Genomic DNA, 22,661 nt, shown 5'->3' with positions numbered 1-22,661 from the left:
ACTAAGTGGCAGAGCAGTATAGAGAAATCTATTTATCAAATTGTCATCAACTATCTTCAGAGGGAAGAAACAAATTTACAGGATTGTCTAAGTTTTCAGACTAAGGACCGCTAAATGTAATCTGAACTTGCTTATGTTAATGGATGAAGGCAAGTTAGTTTTCTAAAGTTTTTACATTATTTAAAGTATACAATAAGTCTGGGAAGCATGATGCAAACTTGCAGAAGAACTGTAGCTGATAAAATGAGTGTGTAACATCTGTACCTAAAACTGTTAGTGAATTAGTTATTTGTAAATTAAAGTAGAAGTATTCAATGCTTTTACTTTACCATTTTCCTTTTTCTTCCATAGCTTCGCTGTGTGGAAGATTTTCAGACTGTTCAAGTGATCAGACTTCTAAAATACGAAAAGAAGGTGGCGAAGATGTGTTTCTTAATGATCTCTACCTTCCTTATTTGTTGGATGCCCTATGCAGTGGTCTCCCTTCTAGTAACATATGGCTATGGCAACCTTGTAACTCCAACAGTAGCTATCATCCCATCTTTCTTTGCCAAGTCAAGCACTGCTTATAATCCAGTCATCTATATTTTCATGAGTAGAAAGGTAGGTACATGAAAAATTTTCTTATTTGAATAATCAGTATCCTATGCCACAGTTGTGGAGTTTATATCTGATTTACTTTTATCTGTAATGACCATATTTTTTGATTTGAACAGCAAGGATAAATAGCCAAAAATCTAGTAAATCAAAAACACAGACTGTGCTTAAAGTAGTAGCTTATGAAAAATTGGATTTTAGATGTCTGAATTATACAGATGAGCATTCATATGAAACGGAGGGGAAGGAGCATTAAACTGTAAGCATCTGTTTTTGACAATTTACCCCCAAAACGGGCTACACCTAGAAAATCCTATCTGAATCACTCCCTTACCACAGTAGAAGTCCATAAGACAAAATTCAGAACATCCAATGTCTGTTTTCAGGAAAAAAAGACCATTGCTTCTCTGACACTTCCATTATGGTAACACAAAGATTGAACAACTCAACATAGTGTTTCAAATATGTATGCTCACAAAAACATGAGAGACTGCCTGTTTACAATTTGACATCAGGGTTTTGCAAAGCGAGTATTAAGTGGGGCGTTTCAATAATGTTAAAATACCAGGAAATGAGAACATTATCGGTATTCCAGTACTGCTTAAGCCTAGAAAACTTTTAGGAACACACATTCCTAATATATTACTTCTCAGGGGCTCAACCATGAAAAACATAGAACACTGAATGCAAAAGTAAGTATTCAGTTGGTACCTGGAAGAAAGACTGGGGGGGGGGAGGGGAAGACTCTGAAATTTTGTTTAATCTCAAATAGTGACAAAAAAGTTATAACTTTATGAATTTAAAAGCTTTTAAGTTTACAGTATTAAAAAGGCAATTTTAAAGTAGAAAAGTGAAACACTTCTCTTAAAATGTTTCTATTAATTCTTTAAATAAACATTTTACAAAATCTGATAGACTGTCTTGGATCATTTCAGTCTTGATGAATTTGCAATTTTGGTGAAAAAATATACTACACCAATAACATTTCTCAGAGCTTTATTTTACTCAAAGCTAGAATTTCCCATGGATGACAGTCAAGTGCATTTTGGAGATAAATTTTACATGGTTAAGAAGGTATATTTATCTATGAGAAAAATAACTTTCCATCTACTTTTGTAGTCTTCATTATGAAAAGCAGACTGCTGATTTAGTGGTGGAAACCGGCTTATTTCGCTGCTTTACAGAGCAGAGAAAGAGTGAAAGTGTTTGGAGTTATCAGTAACTTGTAAAAGATGTAGAACTAGGTAATTTACTTCTTTCTGTAAATCATCAGTACTATAAAGATAACCACTGAATGTAGCTGAGCAGAGCTGGTGAATTTGTTTAGACATTAAAATAGCTTCACTATAAACCAGAATGTTAACTGGAAATGTAACTTCACACTGTAAACATCTGAAATCAAGGGTATATATTTAAAGATATCTGGAATTTAAGTATAGTAGAATCACTTGACAAAGGGTTAAAAAGAAACAAAACAAATGATTGCTAGAAGGACTTCCCTGGGTTTTCATTACCTTTAGCTTATTATAGAGGTGGAATTTTCTGTGACTTCCTTCACTGGTGTGCAATTACCAGGGAACAGCCAGGGCCAGCCAGCAGTCCAGAGACAAGGCAGACAAGGCAGTGGGTCCAATCAGCCCGATGGATGGCCAGGCAAAGCCATAGCTGCAGTGCAGCTCAGGCCAGGACCAAGGGCAAAGCTGAGCATCAGTGCTGCTCCTGAGTGGAGGCAGGAGGCCCACAGTGTTGCATCTCACAGCTCTTCCCACACTGCTCTTTTCACGGCGGGCTGATTCAGTGTTACACAGCTGCATGGTATCAGAGCCAGGCCTGGATATGGAGAGCTAAACCCTGGAGGTGGAGAGGGAGGAAAGGGGCTGCAGAACCTCAGAGCCTCGCTTAGGACCCCAGCAACAGTCATGCTTCAAAAGAATATTTTCAACTGAGTCATTTTAATATGGTGGCTCTGACTTTGTACCTGGATGTCAGATTGATTAGTTTAATCTGAAAAAGATTTTGTAGGTTCTGATGCCAGGAAGCAAATCAAACCAATACCAGGCACAATGCCAGTAAAGTCATAGGCACAAAGAGAATGATTCAGCTAAACATATTGGAGATGCATCATGAAGTGCTTTTCACTCACCTCTAATTCCAGATTAAGACCAAAGTGATAAGATTTTTGCTCATCTTCTGGGTTATTTTAGGAATAATAAACCAATTCTTCCCTATTATATCCTTCATATATCTGACCTATGCTAACATGCTTGTGCCTTCTCACATCCATGCTGCTCAGAGGTACCACATTATCTCTGAAAAATTCAGGGCTTCCACATGACCATTCTGTTGTGTTTTTACATAACACAGGAACACTTTTCTCCATCTTTCTAGGCTCCCTTTCCAACAGGACCTACTGCCTCTTCTGTGTCAGAGTAGATTAATTTCCTATACCAAAACCTTGTTTCATACCGGCATGCCAGTGAGCTTCTTGTGTGATAGCTAGACAAAGTCAGGGACCATGCAGAATCGTATAGAGTAATAGTTAAAACGGCTAAGTGGCAGACATTTGAGAAAGATGTCCTACTGTTTTTTTTTTTTTAAAGTGCTTTACAAGTATTCCAGGCATGTCTCATTATGGGTTATTAAATATCTTTTATACACTTTTTGTAATACCAGAGTGTTTCCCCAAATACTTGAGCTTTAGATGTGCACAGAGGTGGACTACTGAATGAGTGCATCTTCTAACCCTTGTACTTGAATGCTTTGCTTTGTGAAGGGGAGGCCACCATTGGAGCATTTAGAACAATGCTACGACTGGATTTGTCCTCTTATTTACTGATGAGAGCTTTCACTGAATACCTTGTGTATTTAGTCTCAAGGTAGAATAGACTGCCTGTATCATAAGTGGCTTCTAATTAGCTGAAAGGCTTCCATTCCTTCCCTATTCAAAGGGAACATTTTAGTTTTGTGTTACCAACTTTTGAAATTTTATTTTACATCTGTATTATTAAATGCTTTTGTTAAAATTTCAGTCTCTGGAGTTGTATAAATGGAAAACTTCAGTTTCATTGTACCTCCTCCTGCCCCCCTTTGTTCCTTCCCTGTACATCCTCCTGCAAAGTGCTTCTGAGAACGTTCTTCCCCTGCTAGATCAAATTGCGATCTTTGAATACTCAGAGAACATACTTATGATGTGTTCTGGGGCTGATTCTTGTTCTTTGTTGGCTGCAGAGCTTGCTGGTGGTAAAATATTAAATTGAATTTCAGTGCCCTCTACTGGCCACGTTGTCCTATTGAGCTCTTTGGAGTGTGTATGGGAAAAAGTGCCCACTAAAAAGCCAGTTTGTTTGTTATGGCACTGGAACCAACTCAGAACAAGTTGGAGATGCAGAAATAGGTTATTTTGAGTTATTTACTGTATTGCTGTCTTCACTGGATCATACATGATAGTGAACACTTAAGAAGTTGCAATTTCATTCTGTTTATTTTCTCTTACAGTTTCGACAATGCCTTTTGCAACTCCTGTGCTTTCGCTTGATGAGATTCCAGAGGACTGCGAAAGAGACCCCAGGAGAAGGGAATGACAAACCGATACGACCAATAGTAATGTCTCAAAAAGGAGGGGACAGGCCAAAGAAGAAAGTGACATTTAGCTCTTCCTCTATCATTTTTATTATCACCAGTGATGACACTCCGCAAATAGATGATAACAGTAAACACAATGGAACAAAAGTAAATGTCATCCAAGTAAAGCCGCTATAGCTGAAGAGTCACTGGAAACTGATGGACTGTTTCAGCTGGAGACTGGCTTCAGTGATAGTGCCAGTGGGCTGCCAAGGAAGCCATATTCATCTGTGAAATACTGAGGTAATTCTGCATCTGAAGCTCTGCAGACAGTTGGGTTTTGGTCACAATACAGACATCTCTGCATCTGTGCTGAATTTGTGGATGGATGTTTTTACCCTGAATTTTCTTAAAGAGTATCATAGTGTTTAGTGGGTTTTACTCTACCTAGAGGCCAGTAACAAGTGGAGTCCTGCAGGGGTCTGTCTTGGGACCCATCCATCTTTATCAATGACCTGGAGGACGTGACAAGTGCACTCTTGTTGATTTTGAAGATAACTTCAAACTGGGCAGGAGCAGTCTGTAGGCTCAAGGACAGGGCTGCCATTCTGAAGATCTTGGTCAGGCTGGAGGAATGGTCTGACAGAAGTGTTAGAGAACTCAGAAAGATTAAATGCAGAGTCCTGCACCTGGTGAGGAAGAACCATGCGTAGCACAACAGGCTAGGCCCTGGCTGCCTAGGATGCAGCTCTGTGGAAAACGGCTGGTAGGCAGGCTGAAGTGATTATGCCTCTCGACTCAGCACTCATTAGACCATGTCTAGATACTGCATCCAGTTTTGGAACCTCTGATAGAAGAAAGGCGCCTGTAAACTGGAGTAAACTCAGTGGGGTACATCAAGATTGTCAGGGTTTGGAGCACTTGGCCTGTGAGAGAGACTGGTGGATCTGCATTTGATCAGGCTGGAGAAAAAATCTTCAGGGGCCCCTAATAGCAACCTTCCAATAGCAATGAAGAGGTTTTCTAGAAGATGGAACCATGATGTTCAGGGTGATGCATGCTGAAAGGACGAGAGTTGAGCGTCAGCTGAAATAAGAGATTCAAACAGGATATAAGGAAAAAGTTTTCAAATCTGTAGACAGCCGAGCAATGGAAGAGGTTAGACTAGAGACTTCCCAAGACATCTGCAGCCTGAGTTATCCTATAATTCCTTGAATTACTAGCACTCCCACTGCACAGAGCTCTTAGGAAAGAGAGATTTTTGAGGTTGGCTGGGGTTTAGTTTGTCTGACTTGGTGGTTTGCAGGGAAGAAAAAAAAAGTGGTATCCACAATGACTGGGGCTGTGGTTAAACCAACAGCCACCAGAAGGCTGCCCATGTGTACTCAGCAAGCCATTCTCTCCGTGCTATCTGGTGGGATTCCTGAGCTGTGTGGTGAGAAAAATCATACAGATCAAAGCACCAGGCACTGATAAAGGAGAATGTTTGTTTGTGTTTTATTAACATATGTACTTTAGGCATCTTTATCCTGCATACAAGTTATTCTGTACACGGAGCAGGAGCCTCAGCCTATATTAATGCTTAACCTGCTCTGGCAGTTTGGCAAAAGTAACAGTTAAAGAAGAGCAGGGGAACCTCTGCCTAAGTTGCAGTGTGAGTAATGACTGCCCTACTTAGAGGTCAGCAAAGAGAGCAGATAGAGATTTTTCTCACCTTTGTAAATGTTGCTGGTACCAAATGATGACAGGATTCTGTTCTGGACATGGCTGCCTGTCACGTTGGATAAAGAAGTTAGAGAAATAATTTTCTAGTAATGGTGCTGATTCTCTACCACATCCATTACATTGGTAAGCACTTGGTAAAAGCTGTGTGAAAAAAACATTAAGAAATGACTTGATTCCTCTGGGGGTAAGTCTTTGAGAGGTATATGGGCAACATGCAGAATGACTGCCAGCACCATCAGATATTGATCTCATGGTAAAGAACAAAACTTTAAATAAAACAAAATCAGACCCCAAATGCAGAAGCTATCAGCTAGTTTCTGGGAGCAATGACCTCAACTCGAAACAAGTGACGGACATGTTTGTGCCAGTGCCTTTGAAGAGACAAATTCCTTATTCTTGTACCCTTCTAGAGTATCAGAACTAGTAATCTGGCTCCAAAAAGTACATCTAGAGTCCACTCTGTTTTCTAGATTAAACCATAATCCAAGAGAAAACAGATGTATATATACTTGTCTTTGTTTTTGTTATTTTTGTTTTCATGTTACTTTTGTTTTGCTATAAATGCATAGATAAATTATCTTATGATGTCAAAGGTCTGCCCTTACAAAAGCATGTTTGTTTCAATGTTGAAAATTTCATTTTCAGCCAAGGATCACTACATCTATGCACATTTATATTTACAAAAGGAGAAAGATGTACATTAGTTCCATAAAATGATTCCATCCTTTTAATAAAATGTTTGATATTTTAGTGTTTTCTGTATATCGAGCTTTCAATAAGCAATTAAATTTATTTTATTTATATTAATGTGTTCTCAGTGAAATATTTTTTTCCATTGAGAGGGAGTTGGTTTGACATCACTGCCTCTTGGAGATAGCATGAAGGGTATCATTAGGCACTGAGAAAACAATAACACTCCAAGATTGCAATTGATTTTTATTTATTTATTTATTTTTCTGGTAGAATAACTATAGGGTGAATTTAGTGTAAAGAGAAACTATCCATTATTCAGATTTCTGAAGGTAATCCAGATAATTAAGAATAACAGTATATGCATTTTTTTTAATAATTCATGTAAGACATGATATTTACTGCTACAATACACAGAACAACTACAATTATATAACAATATAGGAAAACCAAACAGTAAAAACTATCATAAATTTGTTATTTTGGCTACTTTATGTAAATGGGTGGCCTAAAATGATACAATTTGTAAACCATTTAGAGTGACTTGTTGCAGCTCTGTAAAGTGCCACTAGCTCTGGAAATGTGGCCACGTGCAGTTAACATGCTGCCCTCTCATTTGCTCATCTTTTAACTGCAACAATTTTCTGTGGCTAACTGCAACAGTGATGCAAAATTCACACCCTGCTATAGAACTGAAGTATTGTAACATTCAGTCTTGAGAGTATCACCAGGTTATTTACAGATCTGTCATTGTTTTTTAATTTTAAGTCTGTCTTTCTTCTATTCTGGGGATGAACCATAACTGGCTAGTTTATTCCAATGGAGATGCAGAGATTTATGTGGGTCCTTTCTCTCCCATTACAGGGAATGGAAGAGGAAGATGCTTAGCATTCACATTTGGACCATTTACTGTTCCTAAAGTAACAGAAATTCAGAAAGAGGAAAAAAGAGGACAGAGAGGAAAAAAAGGAGAAAGCATGAAGGGCAAAAGAATGAGAAGAGATGACAAGGGTACACAATTAATGCAAGTTTTAAATAAACTAGTTGAGAATTTTAATGATCCCATCATGCAAAGGGAAGCAGCAGGTGTGGTGAGTACCATGATAGCCTCAGAGTCAATCATTTCTTTTAACAGTTTCATTGAAACTATGGGATGTATAATGCAGATCTGCTCTGCAGCCTTATAACCATCCTTTTTCAGCTCCCAAAATAAGCTAGATTTATGCTGAATGTAACTGACTTCATGCAGAAAAGTTGGGTTTTATAGTGCTAAGACATTATCTTTTATCACAGTGATTGAATCAGTCAGGAAATCAGTATTCACAAGCATTATATTTTGTGCTCCTATTCTTTGCATACCAGCAGTAGCAGAGGATGCCATTTTCTGCTAAAATACTGCAGCAATAGCTGAGTGAAATGGATATTCAAGTATAGTATTTTGCTAAACTATCCAGAAAAAACAACCTTTAACAATATATTTATCCTTAGCTTATATCAACAGCCTGCAGCTCAAGAACAAAATTCAACTATATAATATTCAGATGTAAAGGAGAAAAAAAAATAATCTAGTGCTGGTGGCAAAAGATTTCACAAATTGATATCTGACCCACATATATATAAACAGCTCAGTATGAAAGTATCTGTTAGGTAATTAAGTATCTCTTTCAAGGAGTACAAGACATGCAGAAGCTCAACGGGTGCTGCAACCTGCATTTCTGGACACAAAAGCTGTACCAAGGCAAGATGTAACATAAGGTGAAGTTTTTGGAGACAAAGAATTGGGTAATGCAGTTTGGGAAGATTGGGCAGAGAAGGGATAGGAATATAAAACTGGCTTTGCAGCTGGGGGGACTCAGCCAGCACTGGAAAGTGCTGATGCCTCTATCTTCTATGATACAAATGTCCAATAATTTCATCAACAATAGTATCCATTGCTGCTGATGTGCTTTGGAAAGCCACTTCTATAAAATCTAAAGATAGTAAATCCAGGTATTAGATGAAAATAATTTGAAAAATCAAGAATCAAAGATCTGTGAAGTTATTTTGGGAAGCTACTACAGGCTGGAAGCCTGGAAAACAATCAGCAAGTCTTTGTCTTGTCAGACCTCAGTGAATAAACGTGGGAATGGATGAGGCAATAAATACTATAGAGCTTTTTATGTGACTTTTTTGGGCAAATTTTGAAAACAAAAGTGTTTGTACTAGAAAAGCAAAACATCTTAATGGAAAAGGTTTGAGAACAAAAGCATAGAAGAGCAGCAGATTTGGAGGCCTAGAAGATGTGCATGGAAGAACACCAAAGGATGCAGATGTGTTTCTGAGCAGCAAAAATGTATGTAGCAGCTTCGAACCAGAAAACAAGGGAGCGGGAGGGCTTGGGCAAAACAATTTGTGTTACTGGCATTATATGGCATTTAATGTGAACTATACTGAGAAGTAATGTCTGTTTTACCACAGTTATTATTTCTTGACTCTTGTAAAGGAAATGGGGAGGAGGGTGTGAGGTTGGAACAGTCCCAGAGGGTGGGGATGAACGTTCTTGCCACTATTAAGGTTGCTGGTAGCTTCTGAGTTGGACTGGTACTTCCATGCGCCCCAGTCCCTCCCTCAGTGACCTCAGTGACAGCAATGGCAGGATCAAAAGCAGGAGGGAGACTCAGCCGTTTGAATTACAGAAGCTGATCTTTTTTTTTTTTTTTTTTTTTTTTTCTGGCACAGGCAGTCTGTGCAGCCTTTTAGTCCCAGCTGCCTCACACCCAAGGCCTCTTTGCTGCTGTTCTGACCTGGCTATGTGTATAGGTTATCCACCTAAAGCTGAATGTTATGAATGCCTTTCTCTCTCTCTGCCTCTTTACCAGATTAGTATTGAGGATTTACTTGCAAGGAATTAAAGCTGAAGAGGAAATTAAATTGATTTTCACTACAAATTAGAATGCAGGTTATTAGCTGCAGGCTCAGCATCGAACACTTCCTGCACCTGGCTCTTCTGCACTTGGTTCGTTGCATTTTCGGCAGTGTTTGTGCTCCCTCTTGTGGTTAAGTCAGCATTTACTAATAGAACAAAGAGCCCGGCTGCCTGAAGTCTGTTTTCATTACACGTTAACGTTGCTGGAGCAGTACGTCTAAATCCACTTCTTGCCTTTCCGAAACTTTCTCCAGCTGAAAGCAGAATTCCATCTGGTACTTTGTAAAGCAGCCTGATGTCTGCTCTGATGAAGAACTGTTAGCCATGTTAGGCTAATCAGGCTTTCTTTATAGAGAGGTGATTGAGACTGAGGCCAGAATATGGTGTAGACTTATTAAACCTTACTTAACCTTATTTAACAGCCTTAACAGAAGTTATGCCTGCTGCAACCCTCATCATTATATTGACTGAAATTCTATTATATTAATGAGTTTCCAGGTGTAACTGAAATGGAATTTTGTCTCTATTGTGAATGGATCTGATACCAAAAATGAGAAAACACTCTTTGTCTTTACATGCCATGTTGTCTTCATGATTTATCTAATCAGCTAGTATCGCTGAAACTCAATACAGTGTGCCTTTGATTTAGTTTGCCATGCTGGTGTGAGTGGTGTAGTGAGCACGTGGGCAAGGCCACAATTGATATCTTGAATTGTGTCTGTTCAAATTCCACCTGCAATTGCCTTTTACTAAGGCATACTGAAGCCTTCAGAAAGAGACACTTAGAAAATCAGACAATATTTTATTTCTTTTTGCTAAATATGCAAGAAATACATTGCCTGGATTGTAAAATTTATTTTTCAAATTTTTAGTAACATTTGTCTATGTGTTGGGTCTGAGGAAAGCTTAAGTACGTTTAATGGGCTGCTGAATGTGAATTCTAATTATCTTCCTTGAGGTAAAATATAGAAGAGGTTTTTGTCCACTTCTGAACCTTCTTTCATTACTGAGCTTCTATGGTCTTTTGGATAGATAGTAGAACATCTACATACATGACACATAACACAAGTCTAAACCTCCATTTCACATGCCATCTTCTATTAATCATGAATCACTCATTTGTAGAGAGAGTTGTAAAAGAAATGATTTCTTTGAACCTCTCAGAAAACAATGAAGCTGTACAAATCATGGAAATACGTATGGGTTTCAGTCGCATGAAAAGTTTTTAAATGAGAGGATAGTAGGACAGGAGAAGGCAAAGAAGGTGTAGCAAGTAGGAAGGCATTCTTTTCTTTTCATAAATATTGGAACAATGCCTGATGTTTCTTCTAATGTAAGGATAAGATGGCAGTCATATTCCTAGTACACATTTAGGATGTTTAAATGTATAAAGCAGCATATAAAGATGGTCACTAAATAAATAGTTCAATTAATGTAGCTATTTATGGCTATACAAAAAAATAATCTACCTCATGAATATTAGATGTAGTTAAAATTTTAAATAAAAGCTTAGATATAGCTGTCATCCTCCTGCCCTGAAGCTACTTCTAGTAAAGTTAATGGCATGTCTGGTTTCCAGAGAATTGCTATGAAATGGACTGACAGTGGGAAACATTTTCTTCACTAACTGTATTGAAATAGCTTATTGGTTTCTATAGTTGGAATAATGTGTGATAGAATAATAATCATATTTACTTTGAGCTTTCTCTAACTACATTTTATATGTCCAGGTCAGGCTACTGTTGTAAAAGACACTCAGCTTTTAAAAGGAATTTGGGAGAACATACGCTGCCAATTTCCAAGGTGAAATGAGAAATCAGTGATTAGAAATAGGCACGTTGCTGCCTGAAGCGGACAGAACGTTTCCGAAGAACAGTATGTCCCAGGCCTTACCTTTCAAACATCATCTCATAATAACTAGTCCTTGAGACATTACAAAGAGGCATATAAATAATCATGTCTTTCTCGGAAAGATAAAGAATGACAAAAGAAAATATGTTCTAAATTGGCAAATAAAGGAGAAGTTGGTAACTGTCTTCCTTTCTTCTTCCTTTCTTTATATACTCATTTATTCTTCTTTGAATTTTTAGACTAACAAGGCATTGCTTTTTTTCTGTTTGAAGGACTTTCTATGTTCCTATTTTTCTATTCTTCAACCAGTTGCAACGTTATTTCACTGACTGCATTCTTTTCTAACAGAAAGCCTCAAATATGTGGGGTCTGGTGAGTAAAGAGGGAAGTACAACATACTTGATATCTCCACCTTATTACAAGGAGGAATGTGAAGATAGCATCAGCTTGGCAGTGGGGAAGGGGACTGAACTGAGGTATACAGAAATTTTAAGAGGATGGTGTAAAGCGAGACAGCACTGGCAAGTATTTTAACGTGTCCATGTAGCTTGAGAAGTGCATTGGTTACGTACAAGACCATTTTTATCTGAATGATGTTTCACTCTGCAGAGGGAGCCATTGGGTTATCAAGCCAAGCATAACTATGGTATTTTTATTGCTGGAGTTTGACCTGTTTCTGTGTTCTTGGCAGACTTTTTCCCCTTTATATATATATATATATATATAAATATTTTTTTCTCCTTTATTCCCCTATATATATATATATATATATATATGTTCCCCTATATATCCCCCTTTATATATGTACATACATACATTATATATATGTATACAGACATATACTGTTAGTATTTGAATGAATATTTATGGATTTAGTTTTCTTCAGGCTTTGCTATGTTTCGGACAAGTTCTTCCTTGGGGGTGACAGTTACATGCTTAATGCTTTCTCTTCAAATGAAACAAGATAGGAAAGAAAGTCCATCCTGTTCTAGAGTGGCAAGGGCAATGTTTAAGTTATATAAAATGCAGCAGATCTCACAAGGGTACAAGTTGTCTTAACATAATATCAGGGTATACAGTTCTCTGTGCAAATGGGAGCAGCATTCTGCCATGACAGAGAAAAGGAGGAATGAGGTGCTTTCATGGGAAAGAAGATGCTGACCACCAGGGACAGTCTAATGTAACATGCACAGGGAAGAGCAGGGCATTACTGAACAGATTTTTATTAGTTGCTATTTTTAATTTTAATTATATTGTACCCCAGCTTGTTAGACTTCCCCAAAACTGGAAGGCTGCTATCCTGGATGTTCTTTGCTGGTCTGCTGGGGTGACAAAAGCCTATTCTAAGAGATCTTTAAATGCAAACAGAGCTTCAAGAGATATTTCTGTGCTAGGGAGTCATGCTACTTGTAAGTGAATGTGCTACCTCTTACTGTCAGAAATTCTCTGTTCAGTTAAGGTAGTTACTTTGCTTTCTTCTTGAGTAAATGTGCCACCAAATAAGGAACTCCGCTTATTTCAGAGCAGTACAAGTCTGAAGAAGATAAGTAATTCTCACCAGGCCATGTAAATCCACTTCCCAGTGTCCATGATGGTTTTCCATTGATTTTGGAGCCACTTTCCCAAATATAATTTGCTTAAAATTAAGGACAAGGATTGTTAATATTTTCTCAAGCTGGAGAATATACAACCAAGTTCTGGAAAATATGCTAGGTGGGAGAAAGTATCAGTGGGATAGGGAGGCCAGGAAGTGGGTGCTGCAAACTGCTCTCTCTATTCTCCTCTCAACCTGCAAAACACATGCTTTTCCTGCCTCCCACTTTTCCTCTGGGTCACTTTGTGTCCAAGTTAAGATGAATAACTCATAAAGGCAGAGTAAGCCCTTTTCTACATCCCTAATGGATTCAGTGTAGAACGTTTCTTTTACTGTACTTCAGTTTGCTTGTAAACATGGACATCTTTCACAGTAGTTTCATACGTCTGTAAAACTTGGTGCAAGCTCTTATTTTGGATTTTGGCTTTATTTTTTTTTCCCAAGTCCTCATATGTCTTTGTAGCTTAGTCATCTCTGCTACTGTGAATGGCCTTGGACAAGATAAGGTCAAGCAAGATTAGTCTGTTGTCTTGGGTGTTTTCATATGAGTCTATTAATGATATTGCTTCCCACTGCATATGTGGAAGTCCTGAAGGCAAAGAAATATTTTTCTGATAGATCTGACAGACAGAAACAGTTCATAGCATTCCTGATCTGAGCAATGTTATTCTATGTGGAAGTCCTGAAGGCTAAGAAATATTTTTCTGATAGATCTGACAGACAGAAACAGTTCATAGCATTCCTGATCTGAGCAATGTTATTCTATGTGGAAGTCCTGAAGGCTAAGAAATATTTTTCTGATAGATCTGACAGACAGAAACAGTTCATAGCATTCCTGATCTGAGCAATGTTATTCTATTGTTCAGGCAAACATATGTGGTACAATCATTTTACTCAATCTGTTGTTGCCCTGGAGGCTGGCAGCAAGAATCCACAAAGCTCTGCTGGCACTTAGCTCCTATCCGAAGACTTAGGTATCGACCATCTACACAGTATTGATGCCTTTTAAGAAGCATTTAGTATTTACAAAATGCTAAACAGAAGTATTGTTTCTACAATGTACTCCTTAAAACAACAAAACCACCACCAGCAAAACATAATCCTCTCTAAAATTGCATCCACTGCAATGACAGTACAACATACTCTTGATTCCTCAGTTGCAAAGGTGATCTCTGTGGTACAACATCACCAGAGACCAGACAGCCAGGAAGACCTGTCCTGCTCTTTGTGGTTGTTACCAGGTTTCAGAGCTTTCTTTGAAGCAACTGGAAGACAAGCTCATGACTTTTGCCAAGTAAAGCAGTCATCCTCTCTACAGGTCAGGCACTGGCAGGATTCAAAGGCACATTCTGCAACATGCTACAGATTGATTTGTTTATTTATTTTGGGTGGTCCTTTGGGAACACAGGAATTGGACTCAATGATCCTTGTGGATCCTTCCAGCTCAGATATTCTATGATTTAGTATCATTTAGTGTGATGTGTGTAGCATGAGTGTCCAAAATACACTGACCAAGCACTGAGTTCAGGTTTTACACTGACCTCTGTAGACCCTTCTCTGGTCTTCTCCAGACAAATGGGCAGATACAGATGGTATAGGTGTAGATAAAGTTCATGCTACATTTTCCCACTTATTTATCTTCTCATCATACCAGATTTACTGCAGGATAAATGATGAGCTGCATTTGATTGGTCTTCACTCTTTTTTACCTTGTTATTTTACTTTGTTGTCTGTATGTGTTTTCATATATATATATATTTATGTATATATAGGTTTTCACTGAGATTACCAAGGGCAGCTATCCTTAGTCACTTGCAAGGCACAATTAAGGTTACTGAATGAACATTCATCCTTTTTTTTTTTCTGACACAGAAGGTTAAAGCTATGATCTCCACATTTCACTAAAATGTGGACACAGTGACACAAAGTAAAAAAGTATTGGAATGACTGGTAAGAACCAGATTGCTGGTTAGGCAATTCCCAAACAAACCAGAGCTCCACAATCTATGAATAATGCCATGAGAAAGATGCAGCAAGCATGAGATGGGCTCAAGGCCTTTGATGGAGGAGACTCAGGCTAGATGTGGCAACTTGAGTGCAGGTTGCAAAGAAAAGAGTCACTGAGACCTGAGCTTGTGAAGCTGAGTGGGGCTGAAGAGCCAGGAGAACAGCCTGTTGTTCAAGAGTAGTCTGTGAATAAGGGATCAGTGCTGCTGAGTCCTGAAACACTGTCCAGGGAGTGTGAAACTAGCATCTGTCTAACCCCTTGGGATGGACTGCCTGGAGTGAATGTCATTGGTTGTAAACTGGGAGAAGCCTGTTTTTGCGATGTTGTATGAAGCTAGCCACAGAAGGCAAGAGGGAAGAAGTTGTTACCTTTTCCTACCCATCAGTATCCCTGCAGGTCTGAGTTCCAACTTTGGAGCACTGGAGCTCCATGGTAACAAGTCTGAATTCTTTTGTGGGCGTTGGGAGCAATGTCCAAGGGCTTGGTTACGTGTGAGCTTGTACAGGGCCTTTGGATCTTATAACTTTTTCAAGTGTAAGAGTGAAAGTAGATCTATGCTCACTTCCTTCACCAAAATCAAGAACTGTAACTATGGAATTACCTAAAAATGGAGAACAAGAATAGTTTGGGAGCCTGCCTGCCTTCCTGTCTTGAGCATAATACTATGAACTTCACCTGGACAGCTTAGTTCCATGGCAGCTAATCACCTAGCAGCCAGGCTGTCAGATGTAATAATGCTGTATCCAGATGCATGATCTGGCCCCATTCTTTATGATTATGTCGAGTGGCTCGCAGTTTGAGGCAAGCTGTTGTCTGGACTGTGCTCAGTGTGCGCATCATGATCATTGCTATTTTTTTTTTTTTTATGACTTTGACACCAATGAACACAATTCCACTAAATGGTGTGATTTTCTTGAAATCATGCTTTCTGGCTGAAAATCATTTCATTGAATTATTTTTGGCTAGCACTACTTGGTAAGAATCAGACAAAGGTCTTTCAGTCTTTTCCATAAATAAAAAGTGCTTGTCCTTAAACGTGTTTATATCATCCTAAATCTGTAGGGGTTTTTGTCGTTTCAAACTGAGCAGCTGCTGAAGTATTATGGGGTTGAACCAGCAATAGTTAATGCTGCTATAAATGTAGCAGAAGAGATAGAGGGAAGCTGATGAAAATATTACCCCTGAAAACCACATTCTAATCTGAATAGCTTTCCTTGGGAGCAGATCATTAACCTGAAAAAGACAGTTCTGACTTCTCCATAAAGATTAATGCACTGTCAATTGACAAATTTACTTTTCCTGGGAATCTTTGAAGTCCAATGTTTTTAGTTCCTATAAACTTGTAGTCGTGATCTGAATCTAAAATAGTTTTCAACTTGTTTTTTTCATGTCATTGGCAACCAGTGGAATGGAGATGCTGCCAAATCAAGATGGCAGGGATTTCCATACATTCAGCATTTTGGGGAGAAAAACTGCACGGGATGCAAGGCAAAAGGGACCCAAAAGATAAAGCTCCAATAGAACCTACGTGAGTCCTGAAGCAGTGGGTATCTCCATTTTGGCTCCTCCATCACTGTATGACCTGACCGCCCCAAATTATTCTCACATTGCTCTGCAGTGGGACAGTAGTAGATCTCATCCAAGTAACCAAGCTACAGAAATGTCACACAGGAAAGTCTGTGGCAGCAGGAGGAATGCTTTCCCATAGTTTGGTGCTCACTGGGCTGTCCTACTCCTGAACAGACAACCTCTCCAACAGAGATTTGAACCACTTTTCTTGCCGGGCAAGAAGATACATTTACTGCTGCTAACAAGGAAGGAGAAGAAAGCAGGTCCTGCACAGAGAGCCACAGGGGGGTGATTTGTCTGATGGTGAAAGTAATTGTCATTCATTAAATACCTTGCAATCTCAATCTCAACCTTCAGCACTGCCTTCCTTAACAGTTATTTTGGGATTCAAGAACATTTGAAAGTTACATTTAATTCCAGTGTCTAATTATTTTTTTTAATCCTCATTTTAAAAAGCTGTTGAAATAAAGGTCACAAAATGCTAACTATAAATTTCCCAGGTCACTGCCTTTCAGTGGCTGTTGCCAGAGTGAGCGAAAATGTTATAATATGGGTTAAATATCTTCAACTATGTTTTCACTCCTGCTATCCTAGCAAACATGAGCATCACAAGGCATAATGATTTAGTAGACATTTTTCCATGGCTTAGTATGACCATCAAGTTGATATAAGAATCTCTTTTAAATACTGTTGTTAGTAGTAATAGCACTGCTAGACATTTCTTTTTATCCGCTAATGACTTAGTTTCAGGGTACACTGGTAGACATTGTGGCTGTCTGTTTTCCATAGTGCAGCATAAATTAAGTCATCAGAAGTTTAAATCTTTAAAATGCTGAACAGACAAAAGCTAACTTTGCCTGTCTTGGAGACAGACATTCCCTTAATTTTGTGAAAACAGAGCTCAGAGGTTTAGAGCCTTCCCAGCTTGGAGTCTCAGTCAGACTTCATCATCTGTCAAATTTCCCTACAGTCATAGTTGGCTCTCAGTATTATACTGCACCCCTAGCAGCAGTAAAATTTAGTAAATTATTAACAATATAACAAAAGTAAGTTGTTCGGGGCTGAACTTTTTGCTTTGTTTTCATATTGTGCCTGTCCTGGTCAATATTAACCCTAAGTATTTGGCAGCCTACTTTGCAATTTGTGGTGTCTCATATGGAAAGAAACAGTGTTAACATTCTCATTATCTCCTATGCAAGAAATCTAGCTGGATGAAATTTTATCATGTGCAGTTGTAGCTCCAAATGGACAAGAGAGATCATTGTTGTGGAGACTGTTCGGATAGCCTAGGATTGAGTTTGGATAATAAAATACTGTGTAATGTTCATGGACGTGAACTTCGTCGTGGAATGCCTTGGCAATACCAGGAGCAGTGGTTGGACCCATGTAGGGTGGATAAGCAACCATGTAGTTAACCAGGAAAATAAGTGCAGCCTGAAACAAAGCATCGCTAGCGCTTGGATGAAGCAACACTTAGAAGAGGAGGAGAGAACAAAATCTGTTTGTAGCTATAAAATAGGGGTTCGGCCTAGGCCAAGCCACTGATTGGCAGTGAATTATGCCCAGACCCATTGCGAGGGCAGGGCAAAAAGCACACAGCAGTAAAGGTGCTGCCCAGGATGTGGGGAGGCAGATCTCTGACAGGTATCTGTGCAGGAGGTGAGAGCAGAGGGCACTTCAAGAAGCTGGCAGAAATCTGATAGCCATAGTAATAGCTATCTTCTCCCTCAGGCTATCCTTCTGAAAATAGGATAGCTGCTTATAGTGTAGCTCTTTTGTTGGTGATATACAGAAGCTGCATTTTAGCAGCTGATTTTCCAAAGATATCACTCAGAAAAAGCCTCCCAAAATCTGTACCAAAAATAAATAAGAAACTCCATTTAACATGGGCTGGATGACAAATGGTTGTTACAGCTGAGTTTGCTGAGTCAGAGGATACATCTCCGAGGTCAGCTGGTTGCTATCAGCTGTGCTTGCTCTCTGCAGAAGAGGTTACATTCAGTGGGAGATGGGTGTAGGCAGTGCTCTTCAGAGTTAAACACAATCATTTAACAGATGAAATTGCCTTTATTATCTGAGGAGTTTTTTTTTAAGTGAGGCTATTCCATTCCTCCTCCCTCTCTTTGCATTGGTGTTGAGAGCTGCTATTGTTTACAGGAAGCATTGAGAGAGAAGCTAAGCTGCAGACCCAGCAGAGCTCCTCAAGGTCAACTCTTGTGTAGCAGTTGTCTATAAACAGCATTGTGCACACGCCGTCAAGGTCTGTGGGCTTTTCATTCCCAGCAGCTGCCATTTTCTGTTAGCGGTAATTGGGAGGTAAATCAGGGCCTCATGATATATCAAGCCACTGATTCAGAGCTTCACTTCTCCTACTCCCTTTGGCCTGCACAAGCACTGAGAAGCCGTTAGCAGGAGTTTCAGGTTAATATTTTCAGGTTAGTATCCAAGAGGATGCTTGGATATAACAAAGGAGCACTGGAATTCAAGGGCAGCAAAACTATAGTGCAGGCAAAGAAACACATGTGCTTTAGGGCTTTAAATACAACAGTGAAACCCAATAAGGTACAGCTATGTGAAATACATGGGGCTGTCTGTGACTCTCTCAGCAGAACAAATTAAACTAAGATTAAATTCCTTCAGGCCAACTGTAACAGCAAGCTCTGACCCATATTGGTAGTATTTTGCATTAACATTAAGGAGAAATAGGCAGCTCCCCAGCTGCTCTTTTCTATTCCCTCTAGTGCTGAACAGAACTGGGCACAGGGCAACCCCAGGCCTAACTTTGATGCCACAATGACACTTGGAAATGTTAAATTGATGACACATGAGACAGAAGAAAAGCTGCAAGCATAAACAGGTTTCCTTCTGTGTGGGTCTCTAAGCATCCTCAGCAGGGTGTGCAATTCTCCCACAAGGAAATGCTGAAGTGTCAGTGCTCCATGTTAGCTTCTGGCTCTGTACGTAGGCATTTTGTTTCCTATCGTGTCATGATCACACTCTTTAGGCAATACTAAGTACTCCCCCCCCACACCTTTTTTTTTTTTTCTTATCCAGAAACTGTTTCCAAACATTTTTGTGTTTTGACTTGTACAGTTTTACACCTTGCTCTTTCTTCCTTGGTCCACAACTCCATGTTGCATCTGATTTTACTCTATATGGTATGGTGCCATTTACAAAAGCTGGGTGCTATTTCTTTGTTCCGTTAGCCCCTAAAACCAGTTTTGTCCAGTTACAGGTCTGAACTTCTCTCATTGACTACTGTTTATAGCTGTAGGCTCCTAGGTCAGCCTGTGGCCTGCCTCTGTTCATCCCATGCCCGCACTCCTCTGCACTGCATCTGGTGCAGCCACTGCTCAAGTCTTCTCCCGTCAGACTGGGCCTCTGTTTCTTTATGCTACATCATTATGGTAGAGCTGTAAAGATCTCATTCTATAGGAAATATTAATTTTTACTTGTTGCTATTGTCTATGGAAAAAAAAAAGGTTATTACAGTACAAAGAAAAGTAAAAGTAAAGCAAAATAGCCACAGTTGCCTGGTCATTGGAAAAATCCATGTTACAGCCAAACCAAGTGAAATGAAAGCCACAGGCAGGTCAAGATGAGTCCAGACAGAGCAAGCTGACAATATGACAATCTTCGGTCACGAGGACTTGCAAACACACCACAAAGGCTGCCACTTGTGACTAGCAATGGCAACACTTTCCTGGCAGCTGCTGTTTGTAACACATAAGGAAAGATGCATGTTTGGGTTGTGGGTGCAGTGCTGTTACGGCATCCCCCCAGCTCAATCCAGAACCTCCATTCTTGTTCGCATTTATATCTGTGACAACGCTTCCTTTATCGCCCTAGGGGCAGTGTATTTCTCTCTCAAGCTGCAAAATGTCACAGGAGACTTCACTTTCAAGCTGTAGTTACCTTGGGCAGTGACAAAGCATGGAAGCTTTAAGCTGAAAAAGAGGATACGATGAGTAAGGAGTGTCTTCAGTTAGGAAACTTAAATAATGTTCTGCAACCTTGATTGCCTTGCTACCTGCAAAAGCCATAATGAAACATCTTGTCTTTAAAGCCAGATTTGCTTTCTGAACTCCTGCTGGGCGTTCAGGCTGTTATATATGAGAATGTATTCTTCCAAGTGGAATACGGGGGCTGACTGCAGAAGCAAAAACTGGGGCAGGCTTATACCTGATGTCATTCTTTAAAGACACATCAGTGCTGAACCCTGTGTTTAAAAAAAAACTGTCTGCTGTAAGATCAGTCGATATATTGGATTCTTCATGTCTGAGGGAATGATGTGTTCTCAAAGTCAGTTTACAGTCACCCTACACTGTGCTCTGTTAGAGTCATCTTAAGCAACAAAAGACTAATGAGGATGCCATCAGTTTGTTGCTAGAGATGCACCCTTCAGTTCCAGTGACAAAACAGCTGGAATTTTAACTGCTTTCTTCATTACTGACCCTGGAAGTGTCCTGTGGGGAGAAAGCACTGCCAAACTCAGGGCTACAGTATTGAGAAACTGTTTTGTTTTTTTTTTTTTCTTCACTTTTTAATGCCTTAAATCTGAGATAGAGTGTAATTCCCTCAACTCTTTTCTGTCAAGCAGCTGTGGCAGCTAAACCAAGACGAATGGCTTGTCAGCTGTCAGTGGAGAGATGTTATAAAGCCTTCACAGGTAGCATTTTGCTGTCAGCTGCTTCAGAGGTGTCATGAATTGAAGAGGCCTGCAGAGTGAATTTTCCTCACTGAACTAACTTGGTGCTGCTCAGCGGCATGGCTAAAACCAAATTTTGAAATCCTAAGCATGAAAAAATGTAAGCAGAGACCTATTTGCTCAAGTCATGAGAAGAGAAGGTGGTAGTAGAAGGGACAGAGGTAGGATCCAGAGCCAGAGGAAGGATGTGGGGGAACCACTTTTCCTCTCCTGCTGCTGCTGGGTGATCAGGAGGTGTGTCAGCAGCAACCGGTGGGTCTTGCGTTCCCTCTGTTTCTTCTCCACATCCTCCTTTTCCCAGTCATCTCACCATCTTCCTTCTGCTCCTCTAATATATTTCCAATCCTACATCATCTGTTAGTAGCAAGAGGTATGTGCCCTTGGTTGCTTTTCAGGACTTCAGTGAGGCAAAATAGGCACCAGGACCACAAACACATTGGAGCCCCCAGGCAGTTTTGCCATTCTCCACATTGCCTCATGCCTCAGCACAGAGCTGTGTGGTTGGGGGAGGGGGGGGGGGGAGCGGTGAGGAACTGTTTGCAGCATCAGTGATGCCTTGATGATGCAAAGGTTTACTCAGAAATGTCATCCTGGGAGTAGAGCCACTAAGCTTATTGCAATCAGGTCAGAACTCCAGTCATTTTGTGGGGCTGGGGTAACTTAAGCCCACCTGAGACCTGTAGTGAAAGGATCCCACTTCATTAATGACTTCTGAGCTAAAAGAGAGCTAGTGTAATCTTGAGGGTACTGGAAGTCCCCAGTCCCCCAGGGCCACCCTCCATTTAATAACATTTGCAAACATTTCAGAGCGTGGCTCCTCAGGCACCTCCACGCTTCACCTCTTCTTTCCCCCGAAAGAGAAGCAAGTTCCACAAAAGCTGCTTTTATGGCCTTCGCTTTTGTGAATTATCCTGGCTTGTCAGGCAGGAAAAAAAGAAAAAAAAAAAAAAAAGAGCTAGAAAAAGAGAGGTTTTGAACTTCCACATTTGTCCTCTGTAATTAAGTGTGCTGGGAGGCACAGAGCTGTCAAGGACATGAGAGGTAGATTTCAGCGACAGATTTGAAAGGTTTGTCTTAGTGTAAAAACTTCCTGTTTAATTACCAAAAAAAAGCTCCTCCTCTTAGAAATACTAACCGGCGGTCACTGCAAGCTCACAAATGCAAGGGAGAGGAAGGGGAGAAGAGGAAATGTCACTTGAAGGTTTCATTAATGTGAAGAGCTGTTTAATAAGTCCATGCTCGTATCTATTTATCAGCCTGACAGCTGCTTCCCTCCTCTCCGCCCCACTGTTTGGTGACATCATGTTTGCTTCTCCATTTCTGAGAATTTAATGTTAATGCAGCAAAACTGGTGTAAAAAGTGCCTGGTGTGGGGAATAACGGAGCTAGTGGAAATGAAATCTTTCATTGATTTTTCTTGAAAGGAAAGGTGACCCTACACTGCGTGAAGCTG

General features: G+C 39.8%; 1 protein-coding gene across 1 annotated transcript in view; it reads left to right on the top strand.

Annotated features, from left to right (window-relative positions):
- The window catches only part of OPN3 (opsin 3), a 56,953-nt gene that overhangs the window by 16,170 nt on the left and 18,122 nt on the right, over window positions 1-22,661 (top strand). The window contains exons 3-6 of the mRNA XM_083830339.1: window positions 352-603; window positions 4,093-4,461; window positions 7,438-7,664; window positions 8,243-8,905. Coding sequence (XP_083686465.1) covers window positions 352-603; window positions 4,093-4,356 — 516 coding nt within the window. The 3' untranslated portion in view covers window positions 4,357-4,461; window positions 7,438-7,664; window positions 8,243-8,905. The remainder of the gene's footprint in view (window positions 1-351; window positions 604-4,092; window positions 4,462-7,437; window positions 7,665-8,242; window positions 8,906-22,661) is intronic.

The sequence above is a fragment of the Anser anser genome, assembly GCF_964211835.1.
Source record: "Anser anser genome assembly, chromosome: 3".
In the NCBI taxonomy this organism is placed as follows: domain Eukaryota; kingdom Metazoa; phylum Chordata; class Aves; order Anseriformes; family Anatidae; genus Anser; species Anser anser.
This window is presented reverse-complemented; position numbering and strand designations above follow the sequence as displayed.